The 26454-nt window shown below is 36.1% G+C and overlaps 1 protein-coding gene across 2 annotated transcripts in view; it reads left to right on the top strand.

The window, feature by feature from the left end:
* The first annotated feature begins 4321 nt into the window (after positions 1 to 4321).
* LOC106637216 (NBAS subunit of NRZ tethering complex) overlaps positions 4322 to 26454 on the top strand; it is a 31098-nt gene continuing 8965 nt past the window's right edge. For both annotated transcript variants that reach the window (XM_089595877.1, XM_089595878.1), the window contains exons 1-7: positions 4322 to 4464; positions 4579 to 4813; positions 4880 to 5295; positions 5392 to 5772; positions 5850 to 6048; positions 6123 to 6343; positions 7979 to 8314. In XM_089595877.1, the coding sequence (XP_089452003.1) occupies positions 4375 to 4464; positions 4579 to 4813; positions 4880 to 5295; positions 5392 to 5772; positions 5850 to 6048; positions 6123 to 6343; positions 7979 to 8314 (1878 nt within the window). In that variant the 5' untranslated portion in view covers positions 4322 to 4374. The remainder of the gene's footprint in view (positions 4465 to 4578; positions 4814 to 4879; positions 5296 to 5391; positions 5773 to 5849; positions 6049 to 6122; positions 6344 to 7978; positions 8315 to 26454) is intronic.

Below are 26454 nucleotides of genomic sequence, written 5' to 3' on the forward strand. Positions count from 1 at the left end.
TTCTAAGGGAGCCTGTCCATGGGTGTCTGAATGTCTTAAGACTGTAAGCCAAACCTATGGCGGGTGATTCAATTCAAACTGACGTTAACTGAATATTGATATAAATTGTTTTAAACAAGATAATAGGCGTCCTGTTCGTAACAAAACTATGTTACGTGATTGCATTATAATATTGGAAAGATATTTAGCCACCAAAACTTAAAAATATTTTTCTAACGCTGAGTCGTTGAAAAGAGAGGTTATGTTGACAAAATTATTGTATTAACATGAATTGTAGAAATTTTTCATTGGATGCCTTAAAGACGTTCTAACCTTATAATGTCATCACGTTACATAGTTTTATTATGAATAAAGTGTCTATTTCCTTGTTTAAAACAAATTAAATCGGTATTCAGTTAACATCAGTTTGAATTAAATCAACCGCCATAGGTGTGGCTTACAGGCTTAAGGTGGCTCCTCACTAAATCAAAACACTGGAGTATTATATGATATTTTAAAGGATGGTTCTTGAAGGTGCAAGGAGTCTTTTCCCAAAATTTTAGACCTCGTCGACACCAAAATTGTTGAAAAAAACTAACTGGAAAATATACTCTGTAACATAGCCTCTTATGGAGGGTCGTTAAATTGGTGGCGCAGGTTGTATGATATCTCAGCAAAGATACTGTAGTTCCTAATAGAAAACTATGTAGCAGATAGAAGAAATCAGAATCTTTCCAACGACATTCAGGTACTTGGACATTACCATGGGTTTTATAAGATATTTTGTGAAAATAGTAGATAACTGTGCAAGACACGGAACAGATGAAAAGTGTGGGGCGTCTGCTACACCAAAGAGCGGTAGCCCGCGTAGTTTAAATTGGTCAGAAAGTTGTACGTAAAATGAATAGGAGTTGTGGGGAATCGTAATTATAATAAAAATAAATGAGACGCTGAACTAAGAAAATAATTTAATGCGGGGCTGACTTATGTACTTTTTGTATACATACGTCTGCTCGGGTCACTGTATTGTACGATATAGGTCAACGGTGTAGATGTGACTAAACTTTTTTTGAAGGGACTATAGGTACCTATCCATTTTTAGTCAAGAACCTCCACAGCCAATGAAAAGCTGTGTTGCAGTATGCTCACTCTTCTTGTGGGATTTATAGTGAGGAGCCACCTTAAGACTGTAAGACGCCTATGTACAGGCACCCTTACATCATGGTTCCTGGGACCTGGGACCGTACCATATAACTATTTTTCTGTACATCGGCCTATGTTATAACATAGGCCCGCGAAGCTAAAAAAAGTTATATGGTACGGCTCCTGAATACAGCCCGTACACGATCCTGGTAACAGCATGTTTTCGGGCCATATATGCTTACGGATTTCGTAAGCGGACCGTATACCATCTCATGGGACCATAGAGATATTATAGAAATATCTATAATATCTCTATGCATGGGACCCGTAATCTGGGAGCTATTCACATAGACATTTTTTGCTTATTTCATTGTGATTGTTCATATTGAAAAGGGGGCTCCACTGTTCCGCTAAATTCAAAGTGAGATAACAGACTGAACAGACCTATACCTCTTTTTCCATCAGGCAACAAAGCCTATGGTCGCAACATTGTTGACTGGAGCCATACCATATAACTTTTTTTAGCTTCGCGGGCCTATGTTATAACATAGGCCAATGTACAGAAAAATAGTTACATGGTACGGTCCCTGATCGTCCCTGACCCCTGACCGTACGCGATACGCAATTGTACACGTTAGTTTAGGTTAATGCAAAAAGTAAACAAACTTGTTTGTATTTGCACTTCTTTATTTACAAACTATTGTTTACATACAGCATTAACCTAACCTAACGTGTACAACTGCGCATCGCGTACGGTCAGGGACGATCGCGGACGATCGGAGAAGAGCACTTGTTCACTTTCGTCTCCGACTCGCCCACACTGTCCCCGACCGTCCCACCAACGCCACCCCAGCCAGCAGAAAATTAAAAATTAAATAAACAAATGTATCTAATCGACTTATTAAAAACTGCTCCTTTCAAAAATGCAAGTAACAAAAACTGCTCCCTTTTATTTATTTAGTTAACGCAAATTAAAGTGCCCTGTGAGAGGCGACATTTCGCAAGTCAATATCTCAGCTAATGAACAATATTTCGTAATGATTCTTGTTGTAAAAAAACTGCTCTCTTCATCAAAAAAATTGCTCTATCATTAAATCGTTACCATGATCTATTTACCATTGAGAAAAATCGATTTTTTGATATTGCTGTAAACCATACAGTTTCTAGGGGATTTTTGCGTTTCATCAGTTGGCTGCATCTACTGGCATATTAATATGGGTGTATTCCGCAAATGCTGCCAGCAGTTAAGTTACGTAGGTCGTGGTAACGCCGCATGGTCGGGCGGCGCTAGCGTCAACCTGTACTAACTGTCGGTGGGTTCCGCATGTCAACAAGATCCGAAATATCAGATGGCATGGGAGCGAAAACAGTAAAAAATATCAAAGTTTGTTGACATGCGGAACCCACCGACAGTTAGTACAGGTTGACGCTAGCGCCGCCCGACCATGCGACGTTACCACACCATGACCCACGTAACTTAACTGCTGGCAGCATTTGCGGAATACACCCATTGTGACGTATACTCGACTGCTGCGCGCGCGCGCGCGCGTGCTGCTGTAGCAGGCGGTCTTTTTTTCGTACTTTCGGCATCAGTTTGAGACATTTTGAGATTTTGAAATTTTATATAACAGGATACTTTATACTTAAAGAAGGCATGAACCATCTGCACCTAGAAAATGAATTTTTCACAAAGTTAAACTATCTTAAAAATGTAGAAATGCATTTTTTACAAGATAATTATTAAACATTTTACTTATCTGATGGCACGAACTTTCACAGAAAATTTAATGGTTTTGATCACTTCATCTACTTAAAGTCCAATCATACCATTAATTTTAATTGTGGTACTGGAAATGACTGCTGGTGGTACTGGACGCAGAAACAGGAACAACAAGTCAGCTTTTTACACCTAGTGCAGGTGGATCTTAGCTGCCAAGACCTGGACAGTATTGTCAAGAAGATGAGTCTGGGTCTGACTGGGGTTCACTAACCCTAACTCTTAAGAGCAGAGCAGAAAAAACAAACAACGCTATATACACCCTCTCTTACTTAATCCTCGTTTTTTAAAGTACGTGTGCATGCAAACTTATTCTAATTAAACAATTACTATTTGCTTTACAAGTACACATCAAGTATATTCAATGTAAATGAGTTCTTACAGGTAAAAAAATTAATTAAAACAACAAAATTATACCGATACTTGACATATTATACTGTATATATCTTAAGATATAAACAAATTGGCTTTTGTTATTCTCATGTCATCTGCTGGTCTGCTACAGCAGCACGCGCACGCACGCGCGCAGCAGTCGAGTATACGCATATTAATATGCCAGTATGTAGCGCCACAACCTGGCGCACAATCTTCGCGCCGAGCACGCAAGCAGAAGCTGGAGCAGAGAGAAGAGTTTGACTAGCCGAGTCAAGCTCCTTGTCGCCCGCGCAAGCCAGCAGACAGCAAGCAGAGCCGCGCCTGATCAACGGGGTTCAGCTGCTGTCTCTCTCGCTCGCATATCACCTGCGGACAACTAGAGCTGAGGCGACGGAAGCTAGCCCGCCGTCTCCTTCATTAATTCAGCGTCCAGCCTTCCAGCTGCTCGAAGCCGCGCGCACGGTGCTCTATACTAAAGCACGTGCGGGAAAAGACTTTCTTTTGTAATCTGAGTTTTCTTTGTCAATCAAGTATTTTGTAATTGATTTATTTTCTTATTTGTTTTAATAATTAGTAAACAAGTTTAAGCGAGTGTGTATTTTTCACCCGACACTGATTCCTCTCCCGAAAGTATCCCATAAGTAGATGCAGCCAACTGATGAAACGCAAAAATCCCCTAGAAACTGTGTGGTTTACAGCAATATCAACAAATCGATTTTTCTCAATGGTAAATAGATCATGGTAACGATTTAATGATAGAGCAATTTTTTTGATGAAGAGAGCAGTTTTTTTACAACAAGAATCATTACGAAATATTGTTCATTAGCTGAGATATTGACTTGCGAAATGTCGCCTCTCACAGGGCACTTTAATTTGCGTTAACTAAATAAATAAAAGGGAGCAGTTTTTGTTACTTGCATTTTTGAAAGGAGCAGTTTTTAATAAGTCGATTAGATACATTTGTTTATTTAATTTTTAATTTTCTGCTGGCTGGGGTTGCATTGGTGACCGTCCCTGGATTGTAAGGTGAACGATTAGTCTCTTTGACAGTAGGAAGCATGATAGTTAGACTGTGAGCGTCATACGTTTGCTGCATTAAAATGAGTGAAACATCTGAAAGTTCAGCTAATGAGTCGATTTTGTACGAAGTCCTGGAGTACTTTGCTCGGAAACAAGAGCCTGAACTAACTGTTAGTTTTGCACGTTTAAGTGTATTTTTATTATTAGAAGTTCTTAGTGCATTTTTCTGAAGGTTATATTATATATTATATGTTATTATTACATGTTATATACAATATTTTCAGAAGTATAAAAATGATTTAGCAGTTTTACCAACTTCAGGGACCATAAAAAATGCATTGCGATACCTTAATAACAGACATTCCCTACCTGAAATAATTTCTCAACAGATTAGTTATACTTTACCGTGGAAATTTGCTATAGGAGACAAAGGGCGCATTCTTGCTATTTTACAAGAAAATATTATAGAAATTAGAAAGTCAAAAGATGAATATTCATCTGTCATTGGAAAAGCTTCAGGTAAGTCTTCTTTGTTGCAGTTTATTTTGTTGTGAAAAATATAACTTTCATGGAAACGTCATTTAGCTCCAAAGGATGCCTTTCCACAGTGGCGTAAACTTGCTTGGAGCCCAGATGGCTCAATTTTAGCATTAGTCTCTAGCAATGGTTATATTTCTTTTTATAACTCTTTTGGAAATAATATATTTAATATTAGTCCTAAGTCAGTCTCTCAGAACCCAGATGTCTTAGAAGCTGGCGATGCTGTAGCATCTATAATATTTAAGAAGCCAAGAGTTAAGAGTGTTAACTGGGACTATGAGTTTATTAGAGTAACTTACAGTGGCTTGCTTAAGTCGTACTGTATTTCTAACAGTAGTTGCAGTGAAAACCATGAATTTTCATTTAGTGGCTGTTACAGAAATGGAATTAATTCTGTTTCTTACAGCGAAAAACACAACTTATTTTTTGTTGCCGGAAATAGTGTTAATCAAAATTTATCTGTGAGTAATTAACTTATTTACTCTACATAATAATTCATGTTTGATTAATTAATTAATTTATTTATTTTCTTGGGTACACTTTAATATTTTTCTCAGTGTGCAGCTTCACAAATCGGTTTAACATGCTGGAGAACCTTGAATGACCATCCATACTACAAATTATCAGTTGCTTCACAGGATATTGAAACGCATAAATATAATTTTTCAATATGGAATTATATTCCTGTTATTAAAAACAAAACACCAATAATATTTAAAACCAGTGTCTCACCGAATGATCAACTTATATTATGTCTTCATGTGGATGGTACGATTTCAGTTTGGAGTTTGCCAAATCTCAAACTACTAAATCAATGGACACTTTCTGATCAACCACAATATAATACAAAGAATCCATTGAAATCCATGAAACTCAAGAAAGTACTTGCTAACATATCAGAGTATCAACCCCTAGATACTGGATGGTGGTCAGACAATGTGAGCATTTATAAACTGTATGAACACTTTAAAGTATTGTTGGCAATGTATGTATGACGTGTTTTAAATTTTTTTAGGCTGTGATAGTAACAAGATATTCAGGTTCAGTTTCAGTTTGCTCAATCAAGAATTTACAAAACCTTTTAGGAACTAGTCCAGAATTTTTGTACAACTGTCCACAAATTGCTGAGCTTAATGAATCTAAAGGATTTTTATGCTTGGACTGTGAAGTTATTGTTACAAGTACAAAAAGGAACAGAAAAACAAATGCAGATGGTAATATACCATCAATTACATTCCATTAATACTAATTTTAACTGTATTTGCCTATAATAAAATATTCATCGTAGAGTTGTCATCAGATGATGAGAAAGAGGAAGATGAATCAAAGCCAGCTACGATCCTGAATTATACAACTCATGTGGTCAAGAGTGCTTTGTATTCTATTACAGATATTGAAAGATTCCAGCCCAAAAGAAAAAAATCGAAAGTATTTCATAGAACTTACAGACTTGTTGGTATCAAAAGCACAACACCAGAAGAACTTTACTCTAGAAAAATTGAAATAGAGGTAACAACATATCATGAAAAAAAAAACTTTTCTCGGGAGGGGTCCGAAATAACTACAGTTCACTTCAATTTTGTAGTAAAAATATCAATGTTTATTCCAGTGACGTGTATTTCAACGACAGCGATAGCTCAGTGCAATGACTGTTTGTTATTTCGACCGCCAATCACAAGGCAGTTCGCTCTGACTTTCTACTCATACTGCTCAGTGATTGGCTGTTGAAGTAATGAACAGTCGTTGCATTGAGCTATCGCTGTCGTCGAAATACACGCCACTAGAATAAACATTCATAGTTTTACGACAAAATTGAAGTGAACCGTCGTTATTTCGAACCCCTCCCCCATTTTTATTTCCTTTGCATGTTTAGTGCGCCCTAAGTAGGTAAAATAGCGTTCTCACCTGGTGCGTATCGGACTACCCGGACAAAAATATATAGCTGCTGTAAGTATAGCTATTACAAACAGCTGTTTTTATAGCTGTACATATAGCTATAAGTACCTATATTATAGCTACAATCGGGTGTATGAACAAGGTGTACGTAAACGTTTGTTTACAGGTATAAAATAGATGTACGATACTCAGTCAAAAACGTGTAGCTATATATCATTACACCTACAAATTACAACTATAATTATAGCTATAAGAAACTCAAGATATTGCATAAGATTTTTGTTTTTTTTCTACTGATTCAAAAATACTTCAGGCCCCCAGTTTTTATGTTATTATATGGATGATAGCACCGGTAATGTCAGGTAAACCTTCAAAAAATTAGATTTTAAACCTACTTTTATGTAAAATCTGAGCAAAATTTATAGCTATAATTGATATCTATTATTATACCTGTAAATAAACGTTTATGTACACCTTATTCATACACCCGATTATAGCTGTAATATAGGTAGTTATGAGGCTCTTTTACAGTCAAGCTTGAATCAGATGGCGCCAGGGCACGTCGCGTCTGTCATGGCCGTCGCACTTACACACCGTCAAATTTACAGTTATGTATTGTGTCCGTGAGCCTATCTGTGTGATGAGCAAAGCAGAAGACACAACCTTTGTGAATGATTGCTGTTGTTTGCAGACAATTTTTGTTTGCATTTACGTTTAAAGATAGTAGGAAAAATGAAGTGCAGTGTAATATCCTGCGATAAGAAAGTGAAATTTAAATTTCCTTCTGATAGTGTGATAAAAAAAAAGTGGCTCGAAGCAATTGGGAGACCAACATTTTTGCCGCTCCCAAGTCATGGCTTATGCCTCGACCACTTTGCCTCCACGAGTTCTGCTTTTCTTCCACTGACTCTTGCTCCTTTCCCTTTTAAAAGCTTTTTCAATCCTGAAACTTTTAAGCTCCCATAATATTCTTTCTTGTCTTCCTTATTCATTTCAAAATTTCAAATATTGCGCTTTACCACTACACTTTAATTTCCTATATACAGTAAGCTTGACTGTAAAAGAGCCTCATAGCTGTATGTACAGCTGTCAAACAGCTGTTTGTAATGGCTATATTTACATCTATATATTTTTGTCCGGATAGGGCAAGCACAAAAGGTCCGGTGCTTGCACTGTCAACATGCGCAACCAGGCACTTTATTATTTTTAATGTGAACCTTCTATTAAATTTGTATAAGTGTATTTTAGGAATATGAAGAAGCACTAGCTTTAGCCAAAAAGTACAATTTGGATCATGATTTGGTATATCAAACAGAATGGAGAAAATCTGAATTTTCAATTGATGCAATACAAGAGCACTTAAGTAAAATCAGTAAAAGATCATGGGTCCTCAATGAGTGCATATCTCGAGTACCTGAAACTTTAGAAGCTACAAAAGAATTGATCAATTTTGGTCTACGCAGTGCAAATTTAGAAACACTCATAGCTATTGGTATACACGACAATGGTAAATTTACTTCTGTCGAAGTAGACGATGATGATGATTATGATTACATTGATGATAATGTTAAAGAATTTGAACTGGTAAGCATAACATTAACATCATAAAATTAAAAATAATAAAGGAGCGAGTGTCAGAAGACACTGACTTTACTCAATTCGTCTGTCAGATACATTTTATTTGATGCTTTTTTTTCTATCCTGGATAATCTCGGCAGTCTACTGGCCTGAACGCCAGGGCCCCTCACTTACCACATTTATGTGGGAATAAATGATGAATGTATGATAAAAGCTTAGCTCAGAGGGCGCCAGGGCCATTTGGTCCTGATTTATGGATATAGATCCATTAGGCTGCGCTTACATGCAATCTTATTTACTTAAGATTAGAAGGACCCGACAAAGTTTGAATTATGTTAAAATATTAATTTTTCAAGATAATCGTGTAATCTGTGAAAAAAATTATTTTATTGTAATAGAATTATTGCATTTGCTATTATTAAAGAAAAAATAGGCAAGATAAAACTTTTGTCGGCATTAAATGTTGACATCCGTAAGATTATGTGAGTGACCCAGCTTACTGACCATCGTCTTAGATGTATAAAAGTTGTAAATTATTATTTTACAAATTATATTAAGAACATCCGTAAGATTATGTGAGTGACCCAGCTTACTGACCATCGTCTTAGATGTATAAAAGTTGTAAATTATTATTTTACAAATTATATTAAGAACACAGTATATTGTAACAATGTTTTCTTACTAAAATGTCGGTGAATAATTTTTTTTCTCAGTTTAACATATTATTTAGAGATTTTTAAAACCAAAGTAAATTTAAACTTTGCCGGGGTCTTCCAATCTTAAGTAAATAAGATTGCATATAAGGCTCGGGCACATGGAACCGCGTAAAGCGTAAAGCGTATCGCGTAAAATTATAGGATCAGGGAAAGTTAGGTAAAGTACGCTTTACGCAAAAAAATTTGTCATCGCGCACATGGGAGCAAAAAATACGCGCGTAAGTGTTTTGAAACCAATCACAGCGAGTATTTCGTTGGCTTTGCACATGCTGTCTCGCTCGCACTCATGGCAAAAATAAAGTTACGCCCGTATTTTTGTACCCATGTGCGCGATGACAAATTTTTTCGCGTATAGCGTAAATAAAGTATGCAACCTGTAAATACAGTCAGCAGCTAATGTAAACAACAACAATTACAGTATCAATTGTATAATTAATCGAATTCCTGACATGGATGAAAAATAAATCGTAAGAACTTTGGGCAAATTATGGAAAGTCCATACGACCTATGCAATGACCCAATATCGCAAAGAAAAAGTGAGAAGTGTAATGATTAAGCTGTATGAAATGTATTAACGGCTCTCAAAAAAAAAAGTATGTACTTGAAAATTTTTTTTTTTTATATGTACGCAGGTTAGAATTCACTTGCGTTGAGAACTTCGAAAGCTTTTTTTGTTGACAAGACAGCAGATTGGTCAATTCCCCTCTACTTTACACTTACGCGATACGCGAGGCTTGTACGCCTTTTCTATGTGACCACAAAGTGGCGTATACCTAACCTCCCTTAGTTTTACGCGATACGCTTTACGCTTTACGCGGTTCCATGTGCCATAAGCGTAGCCTTACTGGTGTATTCGTGTGAGTGTTGTTACTGTGTGTCCAACGATCTCAAACGCAGCAACCAACATAGCGCGCGCCATTCAAATTGGGTCTAGCAATGGAAGTGCCTTTAACCAAATAACCCTGCACTTTTTCTTGTGTTCTTTCTTGATAAACAACATAAGCATCTTTAACCACATAACTCGGGGCGCTTACTGGCCACTTTATTAATTAATAAAATGATAATTATTGACACAAGCGCCTATTACCAGATAACGGGGAGTACTGACTTGTCGCTTTATTAATAAATACATTATTAAATGAAAAAACACTCGCCAATCACCACATGATTCGGGGCGCTTACTCGACACTTTATAAGTCAGTAAAAGTATTAAGGACAGTTAAAGCGGTCCAGGTTATGTAATAAATGGCATGCGTGTTATTAACGATTGCTTTGTTAATTAATAAAGTTAACACTTAGCACCCCGTGTCATCGGGTTGTAGTTGTTTGTGTTAATAATTGATATTTTGTCAATTAATAAAGTCGCCAGTAAGCACCCCAGGTCATCTGGTGATAGGCGCTTGTATTAATAATTAATATTTTATTAAATTATAAAGTGGCTTGTAAGCGCCCCGAGTCATCTAATGACAGGCACTTATGTTATTAATAACCTTTTTATTAAGTAAGAAAGTGGCCAGTAAGTGCCCCGGGTCATCTAGTGATAGGCGCTTATGTTCATAACTAACAATTTATTAATTAACAAAGTGGCTAGTAAACGCCCCGGGTCATCAGGTTGTAGTCGCTTGTGTTAGTAATTAATAGTATATTAATTAATAAAGTGGCCAGTCAGAGCCCGGAGTCATCTGGTGATAGGCGCTTGTGTTAATAATTAACATTTTATTAATAAAGTGGCCAGTAAATGCCCTGGGTCATCGGGTTGTAGTTGCTTGTGTTAATAATTCATATTTTCTTAGTTAATAAAGTGTCCAGTAAGTGCCCCGGAACAATATGTATAGTATGAGATACTCATACGGATTCACCAATACGTCCATACATCAGGACCGAGTGGCCCTGGCACCCTCTGAGCTAAGCAGAGATGAGTAGAGAGATTGCTAACGCCAATCCCAAGTAGAAATTGAAAGTAGGCAAGAACTGGGCCCAAGCTTGGCTGCCACGCCGCCCACCCTGCACCCATCTGCGGCCAGGCTTGGTTGCTTGATTTGGACCATGCGTTTAAGCTGGGCTGCCCACTTTCAATTTCTACTCGGGATGCTACGACGCAAGACGACTTTGACACTGATCGGGGCGACCCGCCGCGGCCAGCTGTCGAACCGGGCGCACATTTTTCGAGAGTGTGAGACTTATATCGAACAGTGCGACTACAAGAGTAAGAGTGGATTCGCGTAGAAATAAGCATATAGGCGCACATTTTGGAGACTGGTGGAAGGGGTATACCGAATGTGTGCCTACGAGGAGAGGAGCGGAAATGTCGACTAAAGCTGTATAGCTGAGAGTGCGCGGTGGCCCAGTCGGCTAGGTCGTGGGTCGACACGCGGGAGATCGTGGTTCGATTCCCGGCCAGTGCGACTTTTTCGGGCAAATGCCCGACTTTTGCTCTCTCTCTTATTTGAATGTTATCTTCTAATCTTATTTAACTAAACCGTGGAAATAATTGCTCATAATTATATGCACAGGCTTTTGATTTCAAAACTTTTTTTTTCCATACGTTAATACTTATTTTGAAATCCAGTATTACTTTGAAAAAATATTTAGATATTTTTTTTAAGAATGGCGGTTCAGCTATAACCACTTATTTATAATTTTTCCTCATCATAATTGTTATGAACTGTAGGACAAGCTTCGAAGGTTGTCAATGAACAAATGCGACTTTAATATGTATCTCACCCAAACTTCCGATAGCTAAGATAGTTAAGGTTTATACCGCAGCACGTATTGTTTCGCTGTCCAAGGATCGATTCCAACTGTCGGCAGTTTTTGTTTTTTTTAGAACATCGTTTTTTATGTCGCGTTACTCAGGGGGCTGGAATTTTAAAACCGACAGATTTTTTTTTTTTTGGAAACGAAAGTGGTTTCACCCAAAGTCTCTGCCTTTCAAGTTTCCCCCCCTTACCCCGTCCCCCTCATCTACTGTTCTCTACACACTTTCCCTCTCCCCACTATATATGTATATCTGCCAACCGTGCCGTGTTACTCTTCTCCACACCTCTACCCACCATTCCCCCTCACACTCCCAAGCATTTAATTTTATTTTCCCACAGTAATTTTTCTTTCACTTTGAATTTTTTTTCTTTTACAATTCAAAAAAAAAAAAAAAAAAAAAAAAACATTTTCCACTAAAGGGATTTGAATTCATGACCTCCTGCACATGAGTCCAGCACCTTACCCACTCTGCTACGAGCGCTGCCGATTAGAGAAAGTCGGTTTCTTGTACTTATCGTGCGGTTCGTAACTATAATATTCCATCTTTATATGCATTCACTAATGCTACATTTAATTAATGATAAATTGTGTATTTGTGTTGAAAAAAAAAAAAAAAAAAAAAAAAAAAAAAAAATTTCATTAGCATAAATATGGTAATTTAGATTAAACATAATAAGACGCGTTATTACGCATTAAATATTTGTATTTTATGCATTTGATGCATAAAATACCGACCGATTTTTATTAAACCTGAGGTTTTTTTTGGCATTACAGTAATGCTAATAATTACTGTTATAATTAAATTATTTTATAAATAGATTATTAAAATAAACATATACGATAGAGTTGCACAACGTATCAATGGTTTTTGAGATTATGAATTCGACTAACTAATTATGTTACTATGTCACATAATTATATAAATTAAAAAAAAAAAAAGAAAGGAAATGAAAAAAAAAGATTAAATTTGAAAATAAGAAAGAAATTAAATAAAGGAAATACAAAAAAATGAAAAAAAATGTCATAAAATGAAATATGAAGAAAAATAAAACAAGAAAACAAGAAATAAAGAAAAAAATGAAAAAAAATGTAACAAAATAAAATATGAAAAAAAAACAAGAAATGAAAAGAAAAAAAATAAAACAATAAATAAAGAAAAAAAAACAAAATAAAATAAAAAAAAAAACAACAAACCAGGGGAGATAAATGGGTCATGGGACCCACGGTAAGAACGAAGTTCTTTAAACATGACATGAGTGTAAAGCACAATTTCTCAGGTAACAAGGGGGTCGCCGGACCCGTAGAAAGAACGAAGCTCTATAAACGTTAGTACTGCATTCATGTAGTTCACTAAACAAAAACTTGAAAAACGAATAAAAAAAAAAAATAAAAAAAATAGTTCAGTACTCACGATGGTTGAACTTCGTGAGTACTGTATTTATGCACGACGTTCTCACGAAGTTCAACCATCGTGAGTACTGAACTATTTTTTTTATTTTTATTTTTTATTCGTTTTTCAAGTTTTTGTTTAGTGAACTACATGAATGCAGTACTAACGTTCATATAGCTTCGTTCTTTCTACGGGTCCGGCGACCCCCTTGTTACCTGAGAAATTGTGCTTTACACTCATGTCATGTTTAAAGAACTTCGTTCTTACCGTGGGTCCCATGACCCATTTATCTCCCCTGGTTTGTTGTTTTTTTTTTTTATTTTATTTTATTTTTTTTTGTTTAATGCGATTCATCATTCTGGTTTAATTTCTTTTTATTTATGTTTTATTTAAGTTTATAAATAATGTTACAAACATTTTTTCCTACATGTCAAAATAAATATATTTTTAATACTAATTCTATGAAATAATTTGGCAAGGTGATACTTCTCGTTGGCAAGGCCATTTCGTAATTTCATTATAATAAAAAAATTTCTTAGGATATGAGTATAATTGTTACATTTTAAAACTCCCAAGAAGTTATAAATATCCAATGTAAGAGGGAGAACAATCCGAAGGCACAAGAAAACTTAATCCGATTAAATAAAACCTCCTAAACATTTATTTTCCGTCTTTTGTTATTAAAAATTTGAGGTATAGCAGCTATACTTGTAGTACAGGGCCAGGAGTTTTTTTAAAATCTCGTTTCAGAGAGGTTTCTCACCGTGAAAAATAGGAAAAAAATAGTGGGATTTCGGGAAACATAATTTGGAGAAAATCGGTGAATATAGGAACTTGTTGAAATTCGATGGGAAAGGTGCCAAAAACCACTTTTTTGCACTAAAAGGGCTTAAAAAAATATATAAACCAAAAACAAAAAATATTGTCATGTAGATTTTAAAAAGACAAAAAAAATGAGTTTTTATCAATCATAATTAAACAACTTTTTACGTAAAAAATTAAAAACAGCGAAAAATTGCGATTTTTCAATAATTAATTACTCGTCTCCTATACGTCCTAGATGTATACTCCAAAGCATAAATTGTTGGTTTTTGTGTCCTTTATCTATGGTTTATATTAAATAAACAAATCATGAACACTTTTTGAGAAAATCGATCAAGTAAAACAGGTGCTTCGGAAAAATGCTTGCCAATCGGCGAAAACCGGCCGTACGATAAATATACGGGTTTGTATGTGTCAAGGAAGACTTACTCAACAAATTTATTGCTAAATCGTTTGCAAAATCATCCAATAAACTCCTTAACAAAGCATCTGAAATATCATAAACTTGGCGTCTGCGGCAGCTTAACGAGCGAGAGCACAGAGCACAGACAAGAGAGGAGCAGAGAGCAGTGACGAGAGAGCACAGCAGTCTTGTGCTATCCCCCACCACATCGCCCTTTCCCGACGCTTGCTCGTCGAACTGCCGCGGATGCCAAATTAACAATATTTCACCCGCTTTGTTAAGGACTTTATTGGATGATTTTTCAAACGATTTAGCAATAAATTTGTAGAGTAAGTCTTCCTTAACACATACGTACCCGTATATTTATCGTACGGCCGGTTTTCGCCGATTGGCAAGCATTTTTCCCAAGCACCTGTTTTACTTTATCGATTTTCTCAAAAAGTGTTCATAATTTGTTTATTTAACCACAGATAAAGCACACAAAAACCAACAATTTATGCTTTGAAGGATACATATAGGATGTATAGAAGACGAGTAAGACTATTGTTGTATTGATTAAATACATAATTTTAATTTTAATTATAAAATATTGGTTCTAGACCAAAGTTTTAATTAGCGTATGTAGATATCAAAACTTAATACCTTTGAAAATTTTGCAACAAAAGTCTGAACAGTAATGACAAACATATCTTATAGATCGAGATTGATTCTTCGTTAAGCAGTTGAAGCTTTTTTCTTGCGTACTATAATGAATAAGAGCTAATCAGCTAAACTTAATTATTGGTCTAAATTATCAAGGCAAATCATCAGCGTTCATCTATCTCGAATTACTGCATGTTCAAATTATTATTATTAAAAAAATTTAATAAACAATAGAAAACCTTTTTGTAAAATTTTAAAATTGTTTCAAATCCCTAATCAGGTATGTAACTTAGTTCTAATTTCAGACTGCAAAAAGAATAATAAAACAGCATTTCGATCAATAATTAAATGAAATAATTTGGCAAGTTTCTAAGGCATAAGGATTTTTTCAAAATATCTTATTAGTTTGTTAAAAAAAAAAAAAAAAAAAAAATTAAACTATAACTTATGAGGGTGATGCAGAATAATGAAGATTTTATTTTTGAAATTAAAGCGTTGTGAGCAAGGTTTTTTGTTAATTCGTATTTTAAATGATTTTAATGGATAACTCAAGGGTGAGTTTACAATCCAAAGATTATGTATATTGTATGGATGAATAAAAATATTGATCAGAACAGCTTCATCATTTCTTAGAAAAAAAAATATAAATTGATAAAAATTATGTATAAACCCAAAACTTTTATATTTTTGAAATTCATCTGCGATGTTAACCCACCTGTAATTTACACTGGGGAACACTGCACCAATGCGTAGGCTGTTTTTTCATTAGAGATTCAACTTTTTCTCCAACGGCTCCTATCTCAGACATGTTATTTCGGTTTGTTTGCCTGTCTCTCGTCAGTTTCATTGATTGTCAAGAGGGCGGCGCTACAGGTGGGTTCACATAGCGCATACTGGGAGTTACAAGTGGTTCTAACCACAAGGTATAAATTATAAGGAACGTAACTACAAGCCAGAAAATATAATATAAGTATGCAGACAAATATTCTTGTATAATTGGATGTATGATCTACTTTGCTGGTAGTAATCATATTTGATGTTATTGTAATGCAGATAAGTTTTCTTGGGCCTTCGGATTTTCTCTCTCTTACGTTGGTTGTTTATAATTTTTGGGAGTTTTAAATGTAAGAATCACTCGTATCCTAAGAAATTTTTTTTATTATGATGAAATTATGAAATGGCCTTGCCAGCGAGAAGTATCAACTTACCAAATTATTTAATGTAACTGATGTTGAAAATACATTTATATTTTTGACGTGTAGGAAAAAGTGTTTGTAACATAATTTATAAATTTAAATGAAACGTAAGTAAAAAGAAATTAAACCAGAATGACGAATTGCATTAAACAAAACAAAAATCTGACACTTGAAATCAGTCCTTGCATATCAAAACAATACGTGCAGTGACATAAACCTTAACTATCTTAGCTATCGGAAGTTCGAGTGAGATACATCTTGAAGTTGCGTATGTTTATTGATAACCTCCGGAGCTTGTCCTACAGTTCTTAACAATTAGGATGAGGAAAAATGATAAATTAGTGGTTATAGCTGAACTGCCATTCTTAAAAAAAATAGCTAAATATTTTTTCAAAGCAATACTGGATTTCAAAATAAGTATTAACGTATGGGAAAAAAAAGTTTTGAAATCAAATGCCTGTGCATATAATTATGAGCATTTAGTTCCAAGATTTAGTTAAATAAGATTGATAGATAACATTCAAGTAAGAGCGAGAGCAAGAGTCAGTTAAATATATATAGCATGTACTTGGTTTCAGTCAAAAGAAAAAAACTCGCGTCGTCGCTTTCTTTGGCTGTGTGCTCAGCTATATTCGACATTTCCCCTCTTCTCCTAGTAGGCATACATTCGGTATACCCCTTCCACGTGTCTTCAAAATGTGCGCTTATATTATGTTCATTTCCACGTGAATCCACTCCTCTTCTCGTAGGCACACGCTGTTCGATAAGAGTCTCGCACTTTCAAATTGAATTGAATATTATTTTATAGACCTTTTTATATAGAGTACATTTGGTCATTACAATACAATGACTTTACAAGTTTGCATACATACAATTACGTGTATACAATATGGTTAAGATAATATCACAAACTTTGACATGTACATATAAACATACACTCTTTATGCATGCATACATGTAAACACCTATACACGTACATTCGTACATTCCTACATTAATATACTAGCGATCTTACCCCGTCTCGGCTTCGCCCGAGACTTACTAAATAGAACATCGTAGTGTGTTAACATAAAATGTAAAACGTTTTTAGTCAAAAATTTTACATTTATTTCTGATACTTCTCAGAACAAAAATCTTCTTATTAAAAACATATTTGTTCGGAATCCATACAGTTTATTTTATCAAGTAAAAAGCTGTAAAAAGTGAAAAAAATATAATTATACTGAAAAGAACCGTGCATTCCTTGTCATAAAATGATCGTTGGCCCTAAAAGGCCTTTGAGTTGCAGTTGCTCCCGTATAATCTATGAACATGACTATTTTTTAAAGCTGTTAAGATTTAAAACTCCCAAAAAATATATAATAAAAAAAATTTTTTTTTCTCTTATCTCACAACTTCATTACCACAGCAACAGAGTCCTGGAGCTTGAACTCTACATTTTTTATCGCCATAAAAATACAAATACATATTCTACCTATTAAAAAATCTGAAAGATTCAAGAGATTCCTGTGAGGGTTATAGTAAAAAGCTGATCTCTCACTTAGTAAATTCTTTGTTTATTAATTTTGATGCTGCTTTAATCTCGATGAATGTTCAGCATCATTTTCTTCACGCCTAAAATTGTATTCATTAGATGCATTTAAAGTCTTCCTTCCAATTCGACTTCTTCCAACTTTTGGCATAGTTACGTCTTTTGTGAGCCTTCAAGGCTACTTTTTTCAACTTTATGAGGTTGTAATATACATGTTGGTAAGGTAATTCGACGTCCGATGACCCTGAAAAAGATGGGTGAGCTTCTTAAGTAAACTCTTTCTTGACTGAAGTTTCCAACAAACGTAATTGCCTCTATATCTCAGGGTGATCTTCTCTTCCTACCTACAAGGAGTAAACAGCAAAGTAAACTTAAGGAAAGTACCAGCACTAAGAAAAATGAAAGTGCGAGGATGCGCTTACAAAGATACAGAGAGAAGCTAAAGAGCGATCCTGGTAAACTTGAGGAAACTAGAGCCAAGGATAAAGAAAGAAAGAGGAAAGCGAAGGAAGAAGGGAAAATCAAGAGTATTAATTTCTTCAAGGTTCTATAAGCAACAAAGACCTCTTGATCGCTTGCGATTGGTCGGAAAATTGGGTATCAAACTGTTCTGCTGAGGTACAGTCGATGCACTTTGGAGGGTTGTGCCAACAATTTTCTCTGCATACAGGATTTGTGCAAACTACTAAGAAGAAGGAGACTTTTTGTACGGTATCAGATGTTACTCGCCATGACCCGCATGCCACACATGCTCATCTTTTGCCAATATTGCAGAGGCACATCACTTCAGAGACGAAGTTCCTCCATGTTAAAAGTGATGGGTCAACAACTCAATTTTGGAGCAAGAAAGTTTTTTACATTTTTAGCCAGTACACATCTAGACGATTTCCTCAACTAAAGGTAATTGTTTGAAATTCTAGTGAAGCTTGTCATGGGAAAGACATTCATGATGGTGTCGGGGGCACTGTCAAGCGAATTGTAAACAGCGCAGTAGCCTATGGGGCAGATGCTCAGATTTTAACTGAATTTGTTGAAATCTTACATCAAAAAGATATCAAGACTTATATTCAAGTCATATCTAAGAGTAACATTGATGAGGCTGACACAGCACTCATTATTCCTGAATTTAAGTGTTTTCCTGGCACTATGAGAATTCATCAATACGTTTGGGTGAAAACAAGACCCGCCGAGATTATTTGCAAAAGTCTGTCGTGCTATCGCTATCCACGAGAACTTGATTGTATCTATTGTGTTCTTGGTAATCCATACAAAATGCCTCAGCCAGAAAAACCGAAAAGAAAAGAGTGCAAGCCATGTCGATGCGTGAAGCTGCAGGGTGGTGATCGAAGTTACATAGCGACTGTATCTGTCCCTCACCTGTTAATGTTTTTTGTTGGCTTTTAGAATAAAAGCGATTAAGTAAGTATGCCAATCAGGCGGAAATTGGCTACTGAAATATATGTCATATATATGTAAAGTAAAACTCTTAACGAGTGTTCAGGTAGTTGAATGATTATTTCATAATTTATCCTGTCAATCCCTGGAGATGATTTTACTTTAACTGTACTAAGGGCACAAAGCAGTTCATCATACGAAAAGGGATATAAAAGGTAGGAGTCAACTGAGACGTATGTGTCAAGCAGGTCAAAAGCCTTGGAATTGACAGACGTGAATTTGTCTTCAATGGGTAAACATAAACTGTTTAAACATTTAAGCGAGGTGTCGAGAGTTTTGGCGTTGGATGTGGAAGAGATAAGTCTGTCAAAACCGTTTCTAAAAGACTTAATTTTATTTCAAATATCAGAGACGCTGGAGAAATTGTTTAATGACTCACAATAAAGTCGAAAATTAGATCGTTTTTCTTCCTTTAGAGTTTTCCTAGCTATAGCAAAAATCCTTTTATATTCGATGAATGATTCCATCGAGATTCTATATTTAAGTGACTTAAATTTAGCTTTGTGTAGTCCAACAGCTCTATCACATTTTTCATTCCACCAGATAGCATTGAGTCAGAGACATGAGGTCTTTAAGTAGGTCTTTTAGATGCTAAAGATTCTTTAATGCAGGTGGTAATAAGTCCTACAAACGTGTGACACCTGTCTAAAGCTGAAGAATTGATGAATTCGATGTTGTCAAAAGAGTTTTATAAGTTTTCTAATTTTGGGTAGAATAAAGGCCAAATTAATTGTTTCAGGTTGTATCTAAAATCTGATCCTGGAATAAAGAGGGGACTAATAATAATATCAATCGTTAATGGGTAGTGGTTGCTAGACCAACCATAATTTCCAACAGACCTTATGAGATAATGGCTAGATTAGGTGAAACAAAGGATAAATCAACACTTGACTCCGAAAACTTATCGTTAGTAAGGGTAAAATAAGTCAGTGGTCCATTATTTAAAAGGTGTAAGATATCTGGGTTAAAATTATTAACAATTAATCTGCCATTAATACAACTATGGTCACTGCCCCAATTAAAATCACCTACTAGTAAGTGATAGGGTAAATTACCTAGTTCGTCTAAGAACGTTTCCCACTTCTCAGATTTGAAATTAAGGCGGTAGTGAGGGAGTCTGTAAATATTACCCAATGAGGTCGTCAGTGACACACAACAATATTCCAGGTTGGACGGCACACTATTTCATGCGGCATCATCGAATACAAGATTTTCTTGAATGAAGAGAGCAACCCCACCTCCTTCCTCATCAGGTCTGTCTTTTCTGATGCAGTTGTAGCCATTGATTTTATAGTTGATGTCTGGTCCCAGAAAGGTTTCCGACAATGCAATCACTTGAAAATTGTTAACATACTTAAGGAATTCAAGTTTGTTTCTGATTGCTCTGCTATTCCATTGCAGGATTTTTAAATTTGAGTTCAGTTTGTAAAGAGATAGGTTATGTAAAAATTAAAAGATTATAGAAATTATTTGAAAAGGTAGTTAAAATTTAAGAAAATTTAAATTATTTGAAATTTGAATGAATAATAAAATAAGCAGCGAATTAATTTCGGAAGTTTATTTAAATTTTCTTCATTCCCGCTTGTTTTTGCCTGGTGGCCTCTGCGAGTCCTTTTTTATTGATTGTATTTCACTGGTCTTCTTGGGTTTATCAATAGTGGTGAGATTACTAGCTTTGGGGTCTTTTACTTCTTTACCAGTAAGCATTTTGGCCATATTTTTGTTGAAAAAGGCATCAGCCTCTACTGGGTTGGAAGGTAAGTTTGAACCTGAGTATGATATTTCAGATGATCGTCCTTTCGTGGAAGGATCGGGCTGCTGAAGGTGTCGGGCTTGTTAAGATCATCTTTTTTTTGTTGGCTTTTCGACAGCTTTACTGGAGGGTTGACAGCCAACTGAACCATAGATTCTAGCCAATTCCTTCTCTCTCAATACTGGGAAATCATCAATCTTGCGTTCAAATCTCTTTTTGACAATCCTTCTAGCTTCGTTGTAGGATATGTTATCATATGCCACCATGAGCTGGATAGCGTTTTGACCCTTATATTCTTTACAGACGTTGTAATCGGATGTTTTGTGCGGTGCTTGACAATAGAAACACCAGGGAGAGATACCCTTGCATGTACTCTCATATTTCAGATCGCCACACTGGACATCTGGGTTCATCATTGCATTTGGAGCCAATATGATCATATTTCAAACATTTAAAATATTGTTGGGGGTTTCTCACAAATGGAGTTACCCGTGCAAAAATATTGAAAATACAGATGGAACTTGGCAGATCCTGGCCTTCAAAGTAATCAAGATCGATTCACTGGGGATCCACTTATCACTATCACTTTTTGTTTGTCTGTTTCTTCTTGATTGCCTCTCTACCTTCAAAACTTTAACCTGGCTTTTTATTTTCGCAACTATTACTTCCTCGGAGAGATCGACGGATATGCCTTTTATCAGACCCCTTCCTCCCTGGGTATAAGAGGATACAAATGTAACAATACCACGTTCTGAGAGTGGATTATCATGGACAAAGCGGTTAGCCTCATTTCTGTCTTTAAAAGTCACTATTACTTGTGCCCTGGTATCACTGACTATGTCGTTAAACTTATAGTTAGATACCAATAAGCTTGCAACTAAGAACTCGTTCAAGTCTTTTTTACGTTGGTGACCTTGGTCATATTTGAGCGAGACGTTATACGGGCCACTTTTTGAGGGCAGGAAGTGTTCTGCATTTTGTTGTTTACTTGAATCATCCACTGGAATTTAATCACCAACTTTTCTTTTCTTTTTCCTGACGTTAGGAGATGCAGTGGACCTCGTATCTACGTGCGAGTGCTGCAGTGCTTCATCGTTGCTTATCTCCATTTCAGATTCCTAGTCTTTGGTAGACTGAAGGGAATTTTTCCCTTCGTCGACACCTTGATTCTGCAACATGTCCTTACACCTCCCGCTAAGCGGGGGTGCCACACACGTGTTATCTGCAAGTGAGGTTACTTTACGTTTCACCTCACTGCCCTGTAATAACCCACTACGCGAGCCGAGCAAATTCTCAAATTAGTAAAGCAACAATTCGCCTATCTATTATAACACTTTTTGATTTACGATGCTTTTTTAGCCGATGCACAAAAAAAAAATGACAGTGCACGGGCAATACGTACATGCGTTTTGCCGGCCCTCGCGGAACTCCCCTCGCACTCTCAGAAAATGTGCGCCCGGTTCGACGGCTGGCCGCGGCAGGTCGTCCCGATCAGTACAAAAAAGTCGTCTCACGTCGTAGCATTGGCGTTAGCAATCTTTCTAGTCATCTCTGAGCTAAGCTTTCACCGTACATTCTTCATTACTGCACCCATTACCGATCAACTTAATTGATACCATACTTATTACACCTTTGGAGCAGTGGAAGTTTCTCCGGTAAGACGTGTTACCGTGTAGGCACTCCTTGTCAATTAATCCGGCGCTCTTAGTGTCAAAGCATCTGATCTAGGCTAATTAGCATTCCTAGAGAAATCCCATGTTTCAAGGACTATTCCTCACTGGCAAGTACGGCGCTTGCTGCCTTAAGGGGGCTCCAGCGGGAGGAGTTAGGAGGTCACAGGTAGCTTAATTGATAGATAAAAACACGCTGATTCCAACGGTGTCCTGATTTACCCCTCTAACCCTGGAAAATTTTGAGATATTTGCTCTCAAAGTTCGTACATTATACATAGCCTCTCATAGAGCAACGTGAAAACATCGGTATTTTCCAACAATAATTGAGGAGTTACATGTCAGGACTGTAACTGTTTTATAGAAAAACATCTCAGCTTTCAGATGGTACCTTCAAAAATATAGGTAACCCTGGAAATACTTGAGATATTTTGTAAAGTATTGATCAAGTCATCGAATTAGCAGGGTCATGACGGGATGCCATCTTGTTGTTTGTAAGGCGCGCGCTTTTGAATATTTCAGAATTACACTGCAAGTACTTACATAAGTTTCATGTCATTTGTAACTCTTTTTTAATCGTGTTCTTCTATGGATTTTTTACACATATTTTTTTTTTTTAAATAAAATAGAACATTGAAAAATTTTAACTGCAATTATTTTTTATTTTATCCAAAATTGCGTCAATAATTTTTTTATTTGAAATAACTCTTACTTTATTATTTACACTCATAGATAATAATGAGGTGATGCCATTTGTAGGATCTTTTTTATATGCATCTACTAATACTTCTATTGATATCGATTCTTTGGCCATTTTATAAATTATCTTATCATTAATAATACATTTTAATACAATTAATTTTTGTTTGTTATCATCAATTACTTTTTTATTTCTTTTTTGCTGTTGCAAAATCATTTCAGCATCCTGCAAGTCTTGATGACTCTTACAGTGATGTGTGATTTCTTTCATTTTTTATAACACAAAAAAACTAATTCTAAATAAAACGCTCTGTACGTGACAGAAGCTGCTGTTTGTTTACCATAGGTACGGACACATCATATATATAGATGATGGTGCTCGCTTATATATACACGTATATATAGATATATACTCACAGAAGTGATACCAACTAACCGAATAGTTTTCGGGTTGGTACCAGTGCTCGCTGGAGCCCCCTTAATCCCTCTACCTGAAGCCCTGATACTGTTTCGTATTCACCCAGGCCTAAAGATGTGTGAGGCAAAGAAAAAACCTGGAACCATACCGAAGGAAAAAGCCACCCCGAAACGGCCGAGGTTCATAGAGAACGCTTGCCCGTGAAAAACAGCTTTTTGAAAAAGTTTGTATTCACCGGGAGTCGAACCATCCATCTTCTGAACGGTATTGTTTCAATACCAAGCATGCTTACGACTGAACCAATACAGCTCTGATTTAATACTTAGTTTTTGAAGTTATACTTACTTACTTCTATGAGAATTTTTGGCCTCAAGCTCTGCCGCCTGCAGTGCTGCTGCAGAAGAGCCACCATGACGTCGAAAATATGTACAGGGGTCTGATCGGGGCATTCAATATCTCGCTTAAGTAAGCAGTTTTTTTGAAAATCCCTAAACTACGCATGCGCATTACCGTTATTTTTGGTTATTTAATATGGATTATCGAAAGAAATACTTACTTAAGCGAGATATCGAATGCCCCGATCAGACCCCAGGTATTGTGTTGACCGTCACGTCATTATTTACACGTACATAAGTCGACTCGACTCAGTCGATGCTGCTCAGCACACAGTCATAAGGCTTATGACTTTATCTTTACACATACATTTTCAATACATACAAGCATAGTAGATATGTATATGTATTTGTGTACATATATATACACATTTGAGACGCCATGACAGCCTTTGGTTAAGAGGATTCCCGCAGTGAAAATTACGGTCAGTAACATACCAATCTATAGAGTGTTGGAGAAGCGAATAGGCAGAGAAGGAGGGGGCATTCCAGAGGTTCTCACCGGTGCTCCCAAATGTGACTGGCAAAAATGTGAGAAATAACGCTAGCGCCAATCACTACATAACCCGCAGCGCTTACTGGCCGCTTCAATTATTTATTCTAAATATAATAATAAGACAAGCGCCAATCCCCACACAACCCGGAGCGTTTGCTGGCCACTTCAATTATTTTACAATAAATAAAGTAATAAGACAAGCGCCAATCCCCACACACCCTGTCAGCGACCAGTAAGCGTTCCAAGTTGTGTGGGGATTGGCGCTTGTCTTATTATTATATTTATTATAAACAATTGAAGCGGCCAGGTGCTCCAGGTTGTGTGGGTATTGGCGCTTGTCTTTTTACTTTATTTATTGTAAAATAATTGAAGCGGCCAGTAAACGCTCCGGGTTGTGTGGGGATTGACGCTTGTCTTATTATTATATTTATTATAAATAATTGAAGCGGCCAGTAAGTGCTCCAGGTTGTGTGGGGATTGGCGCTTGTCTTATTACTTTATTTATTGTAAAATAATTGAAGCGGCCAGTAAACGCTCCAGGTTGTGTGGGGATTGGCGCTTATCTTATTATTTTATTTATTGTAAAATATTTGAAGCGGCCAGTAAACGCTCCGGGTTGTGTGGGGATTGGCGCTTGTCGTATTATTATATTTATTATAAATAATTGAAGCGGCCAGTAAACGCTCCGGGTTGTGTGGGGATTGGCGCTTGTCTTATTATTATATTTATTATAAATAATTGAAGCGGCCTGTAAGCGCTCCGGGTTATGTGGTGATTGGCGCTTGTGTTATTTCTCACATATTTGCCAGTCACATTTGGGAGCACCGGTGAGAATCTCTGGAATGCCCCCTCCTTCTCTGCCTATTCGCTTCTCCAACACTCTATAGATTGGTATGTTAGTGACAGTAACTTTTATGTTACTGACCGTAATTTTCACTGCGGGAATCCTCTTAACCCAACGCTGCGCCAAGATGGCTCTTCTGCAGCAGCGCTGCAGGCGGCAGAGTTTGGAACCAATCCAGCGTTGGGTGAGGCAGATTTAATATCGAAACTTTTTCCCTAGATCGTATGTATAGCTATACGATCTAGGGAGAATGTTCCACCGAGCAGACAGCAGCGAAGGGGCATTACCAACCTTAGAGCATATACATATGGAGGAAGCACGGTAATTAGTCCGGGTCGTAATCTGGAATTCGTGGGAGAAATTATTTGGATAGGATTTTTTTGCATGATCTTACGCAAAATGATCACTAAAAACGAATTTGCATGTTGCCAGGCTTCAAAGTTGTAGGAAAAATGTTTAAACAAAATTTTTTAAACAAATTAAAAATATTGTTTACTTTGCCCTGGAAAAATTTTTTTTAGCTTTTTTGGACAGTTCTAAAAAAAAAGATGTCTTGCAAATTTTCTCTAAAATCAATACTTTTCGAGATATTAATTGTATAAAGTTTAAAAAACCGTAAAAATCGCCACTTTCAAGTATGAAAAACAACTATAAAAATTAAAAATTTTGATGTTGCTAAAGTTCTCAAATATTCTTCAAACATCCTTTCACAAAATCCTAAGGCGTTTCCGGATGTTATTTTATTGCAAACCCTTCATTTTTAATTTACAATTAAGCGTGTGCAGGCTTAACTTAAAATAATTTTTTTTAATTTAAATACATGTATGTTTATATAGTAACAGTTAGGTTAACCTCATTTTTCATCAATATGAAAGATTGTATAATTATTTTTATTCCCACAATTAGTATAGAAGAATAATATACTTACCATTAAAATCAAATATGAGCGCCAGTAAATT

Source organism: Copidosoma floridanum, unplaced genomic scaffold, assembly GCF_036245765.1.
Source record: "Copidosoma floridanum isolate Cflo_tuat_1 unplaced genomic scaffold, Cflo_Japanese_pri ptg000029l, whole genome shotgun sequence".
Lineage (NCBI taxonomy): Eukaryota > Metazoa > Arthropoda > Insecta > Hymenoptera > Encyrtidae > Copidosoma > Copidosoma floridanum.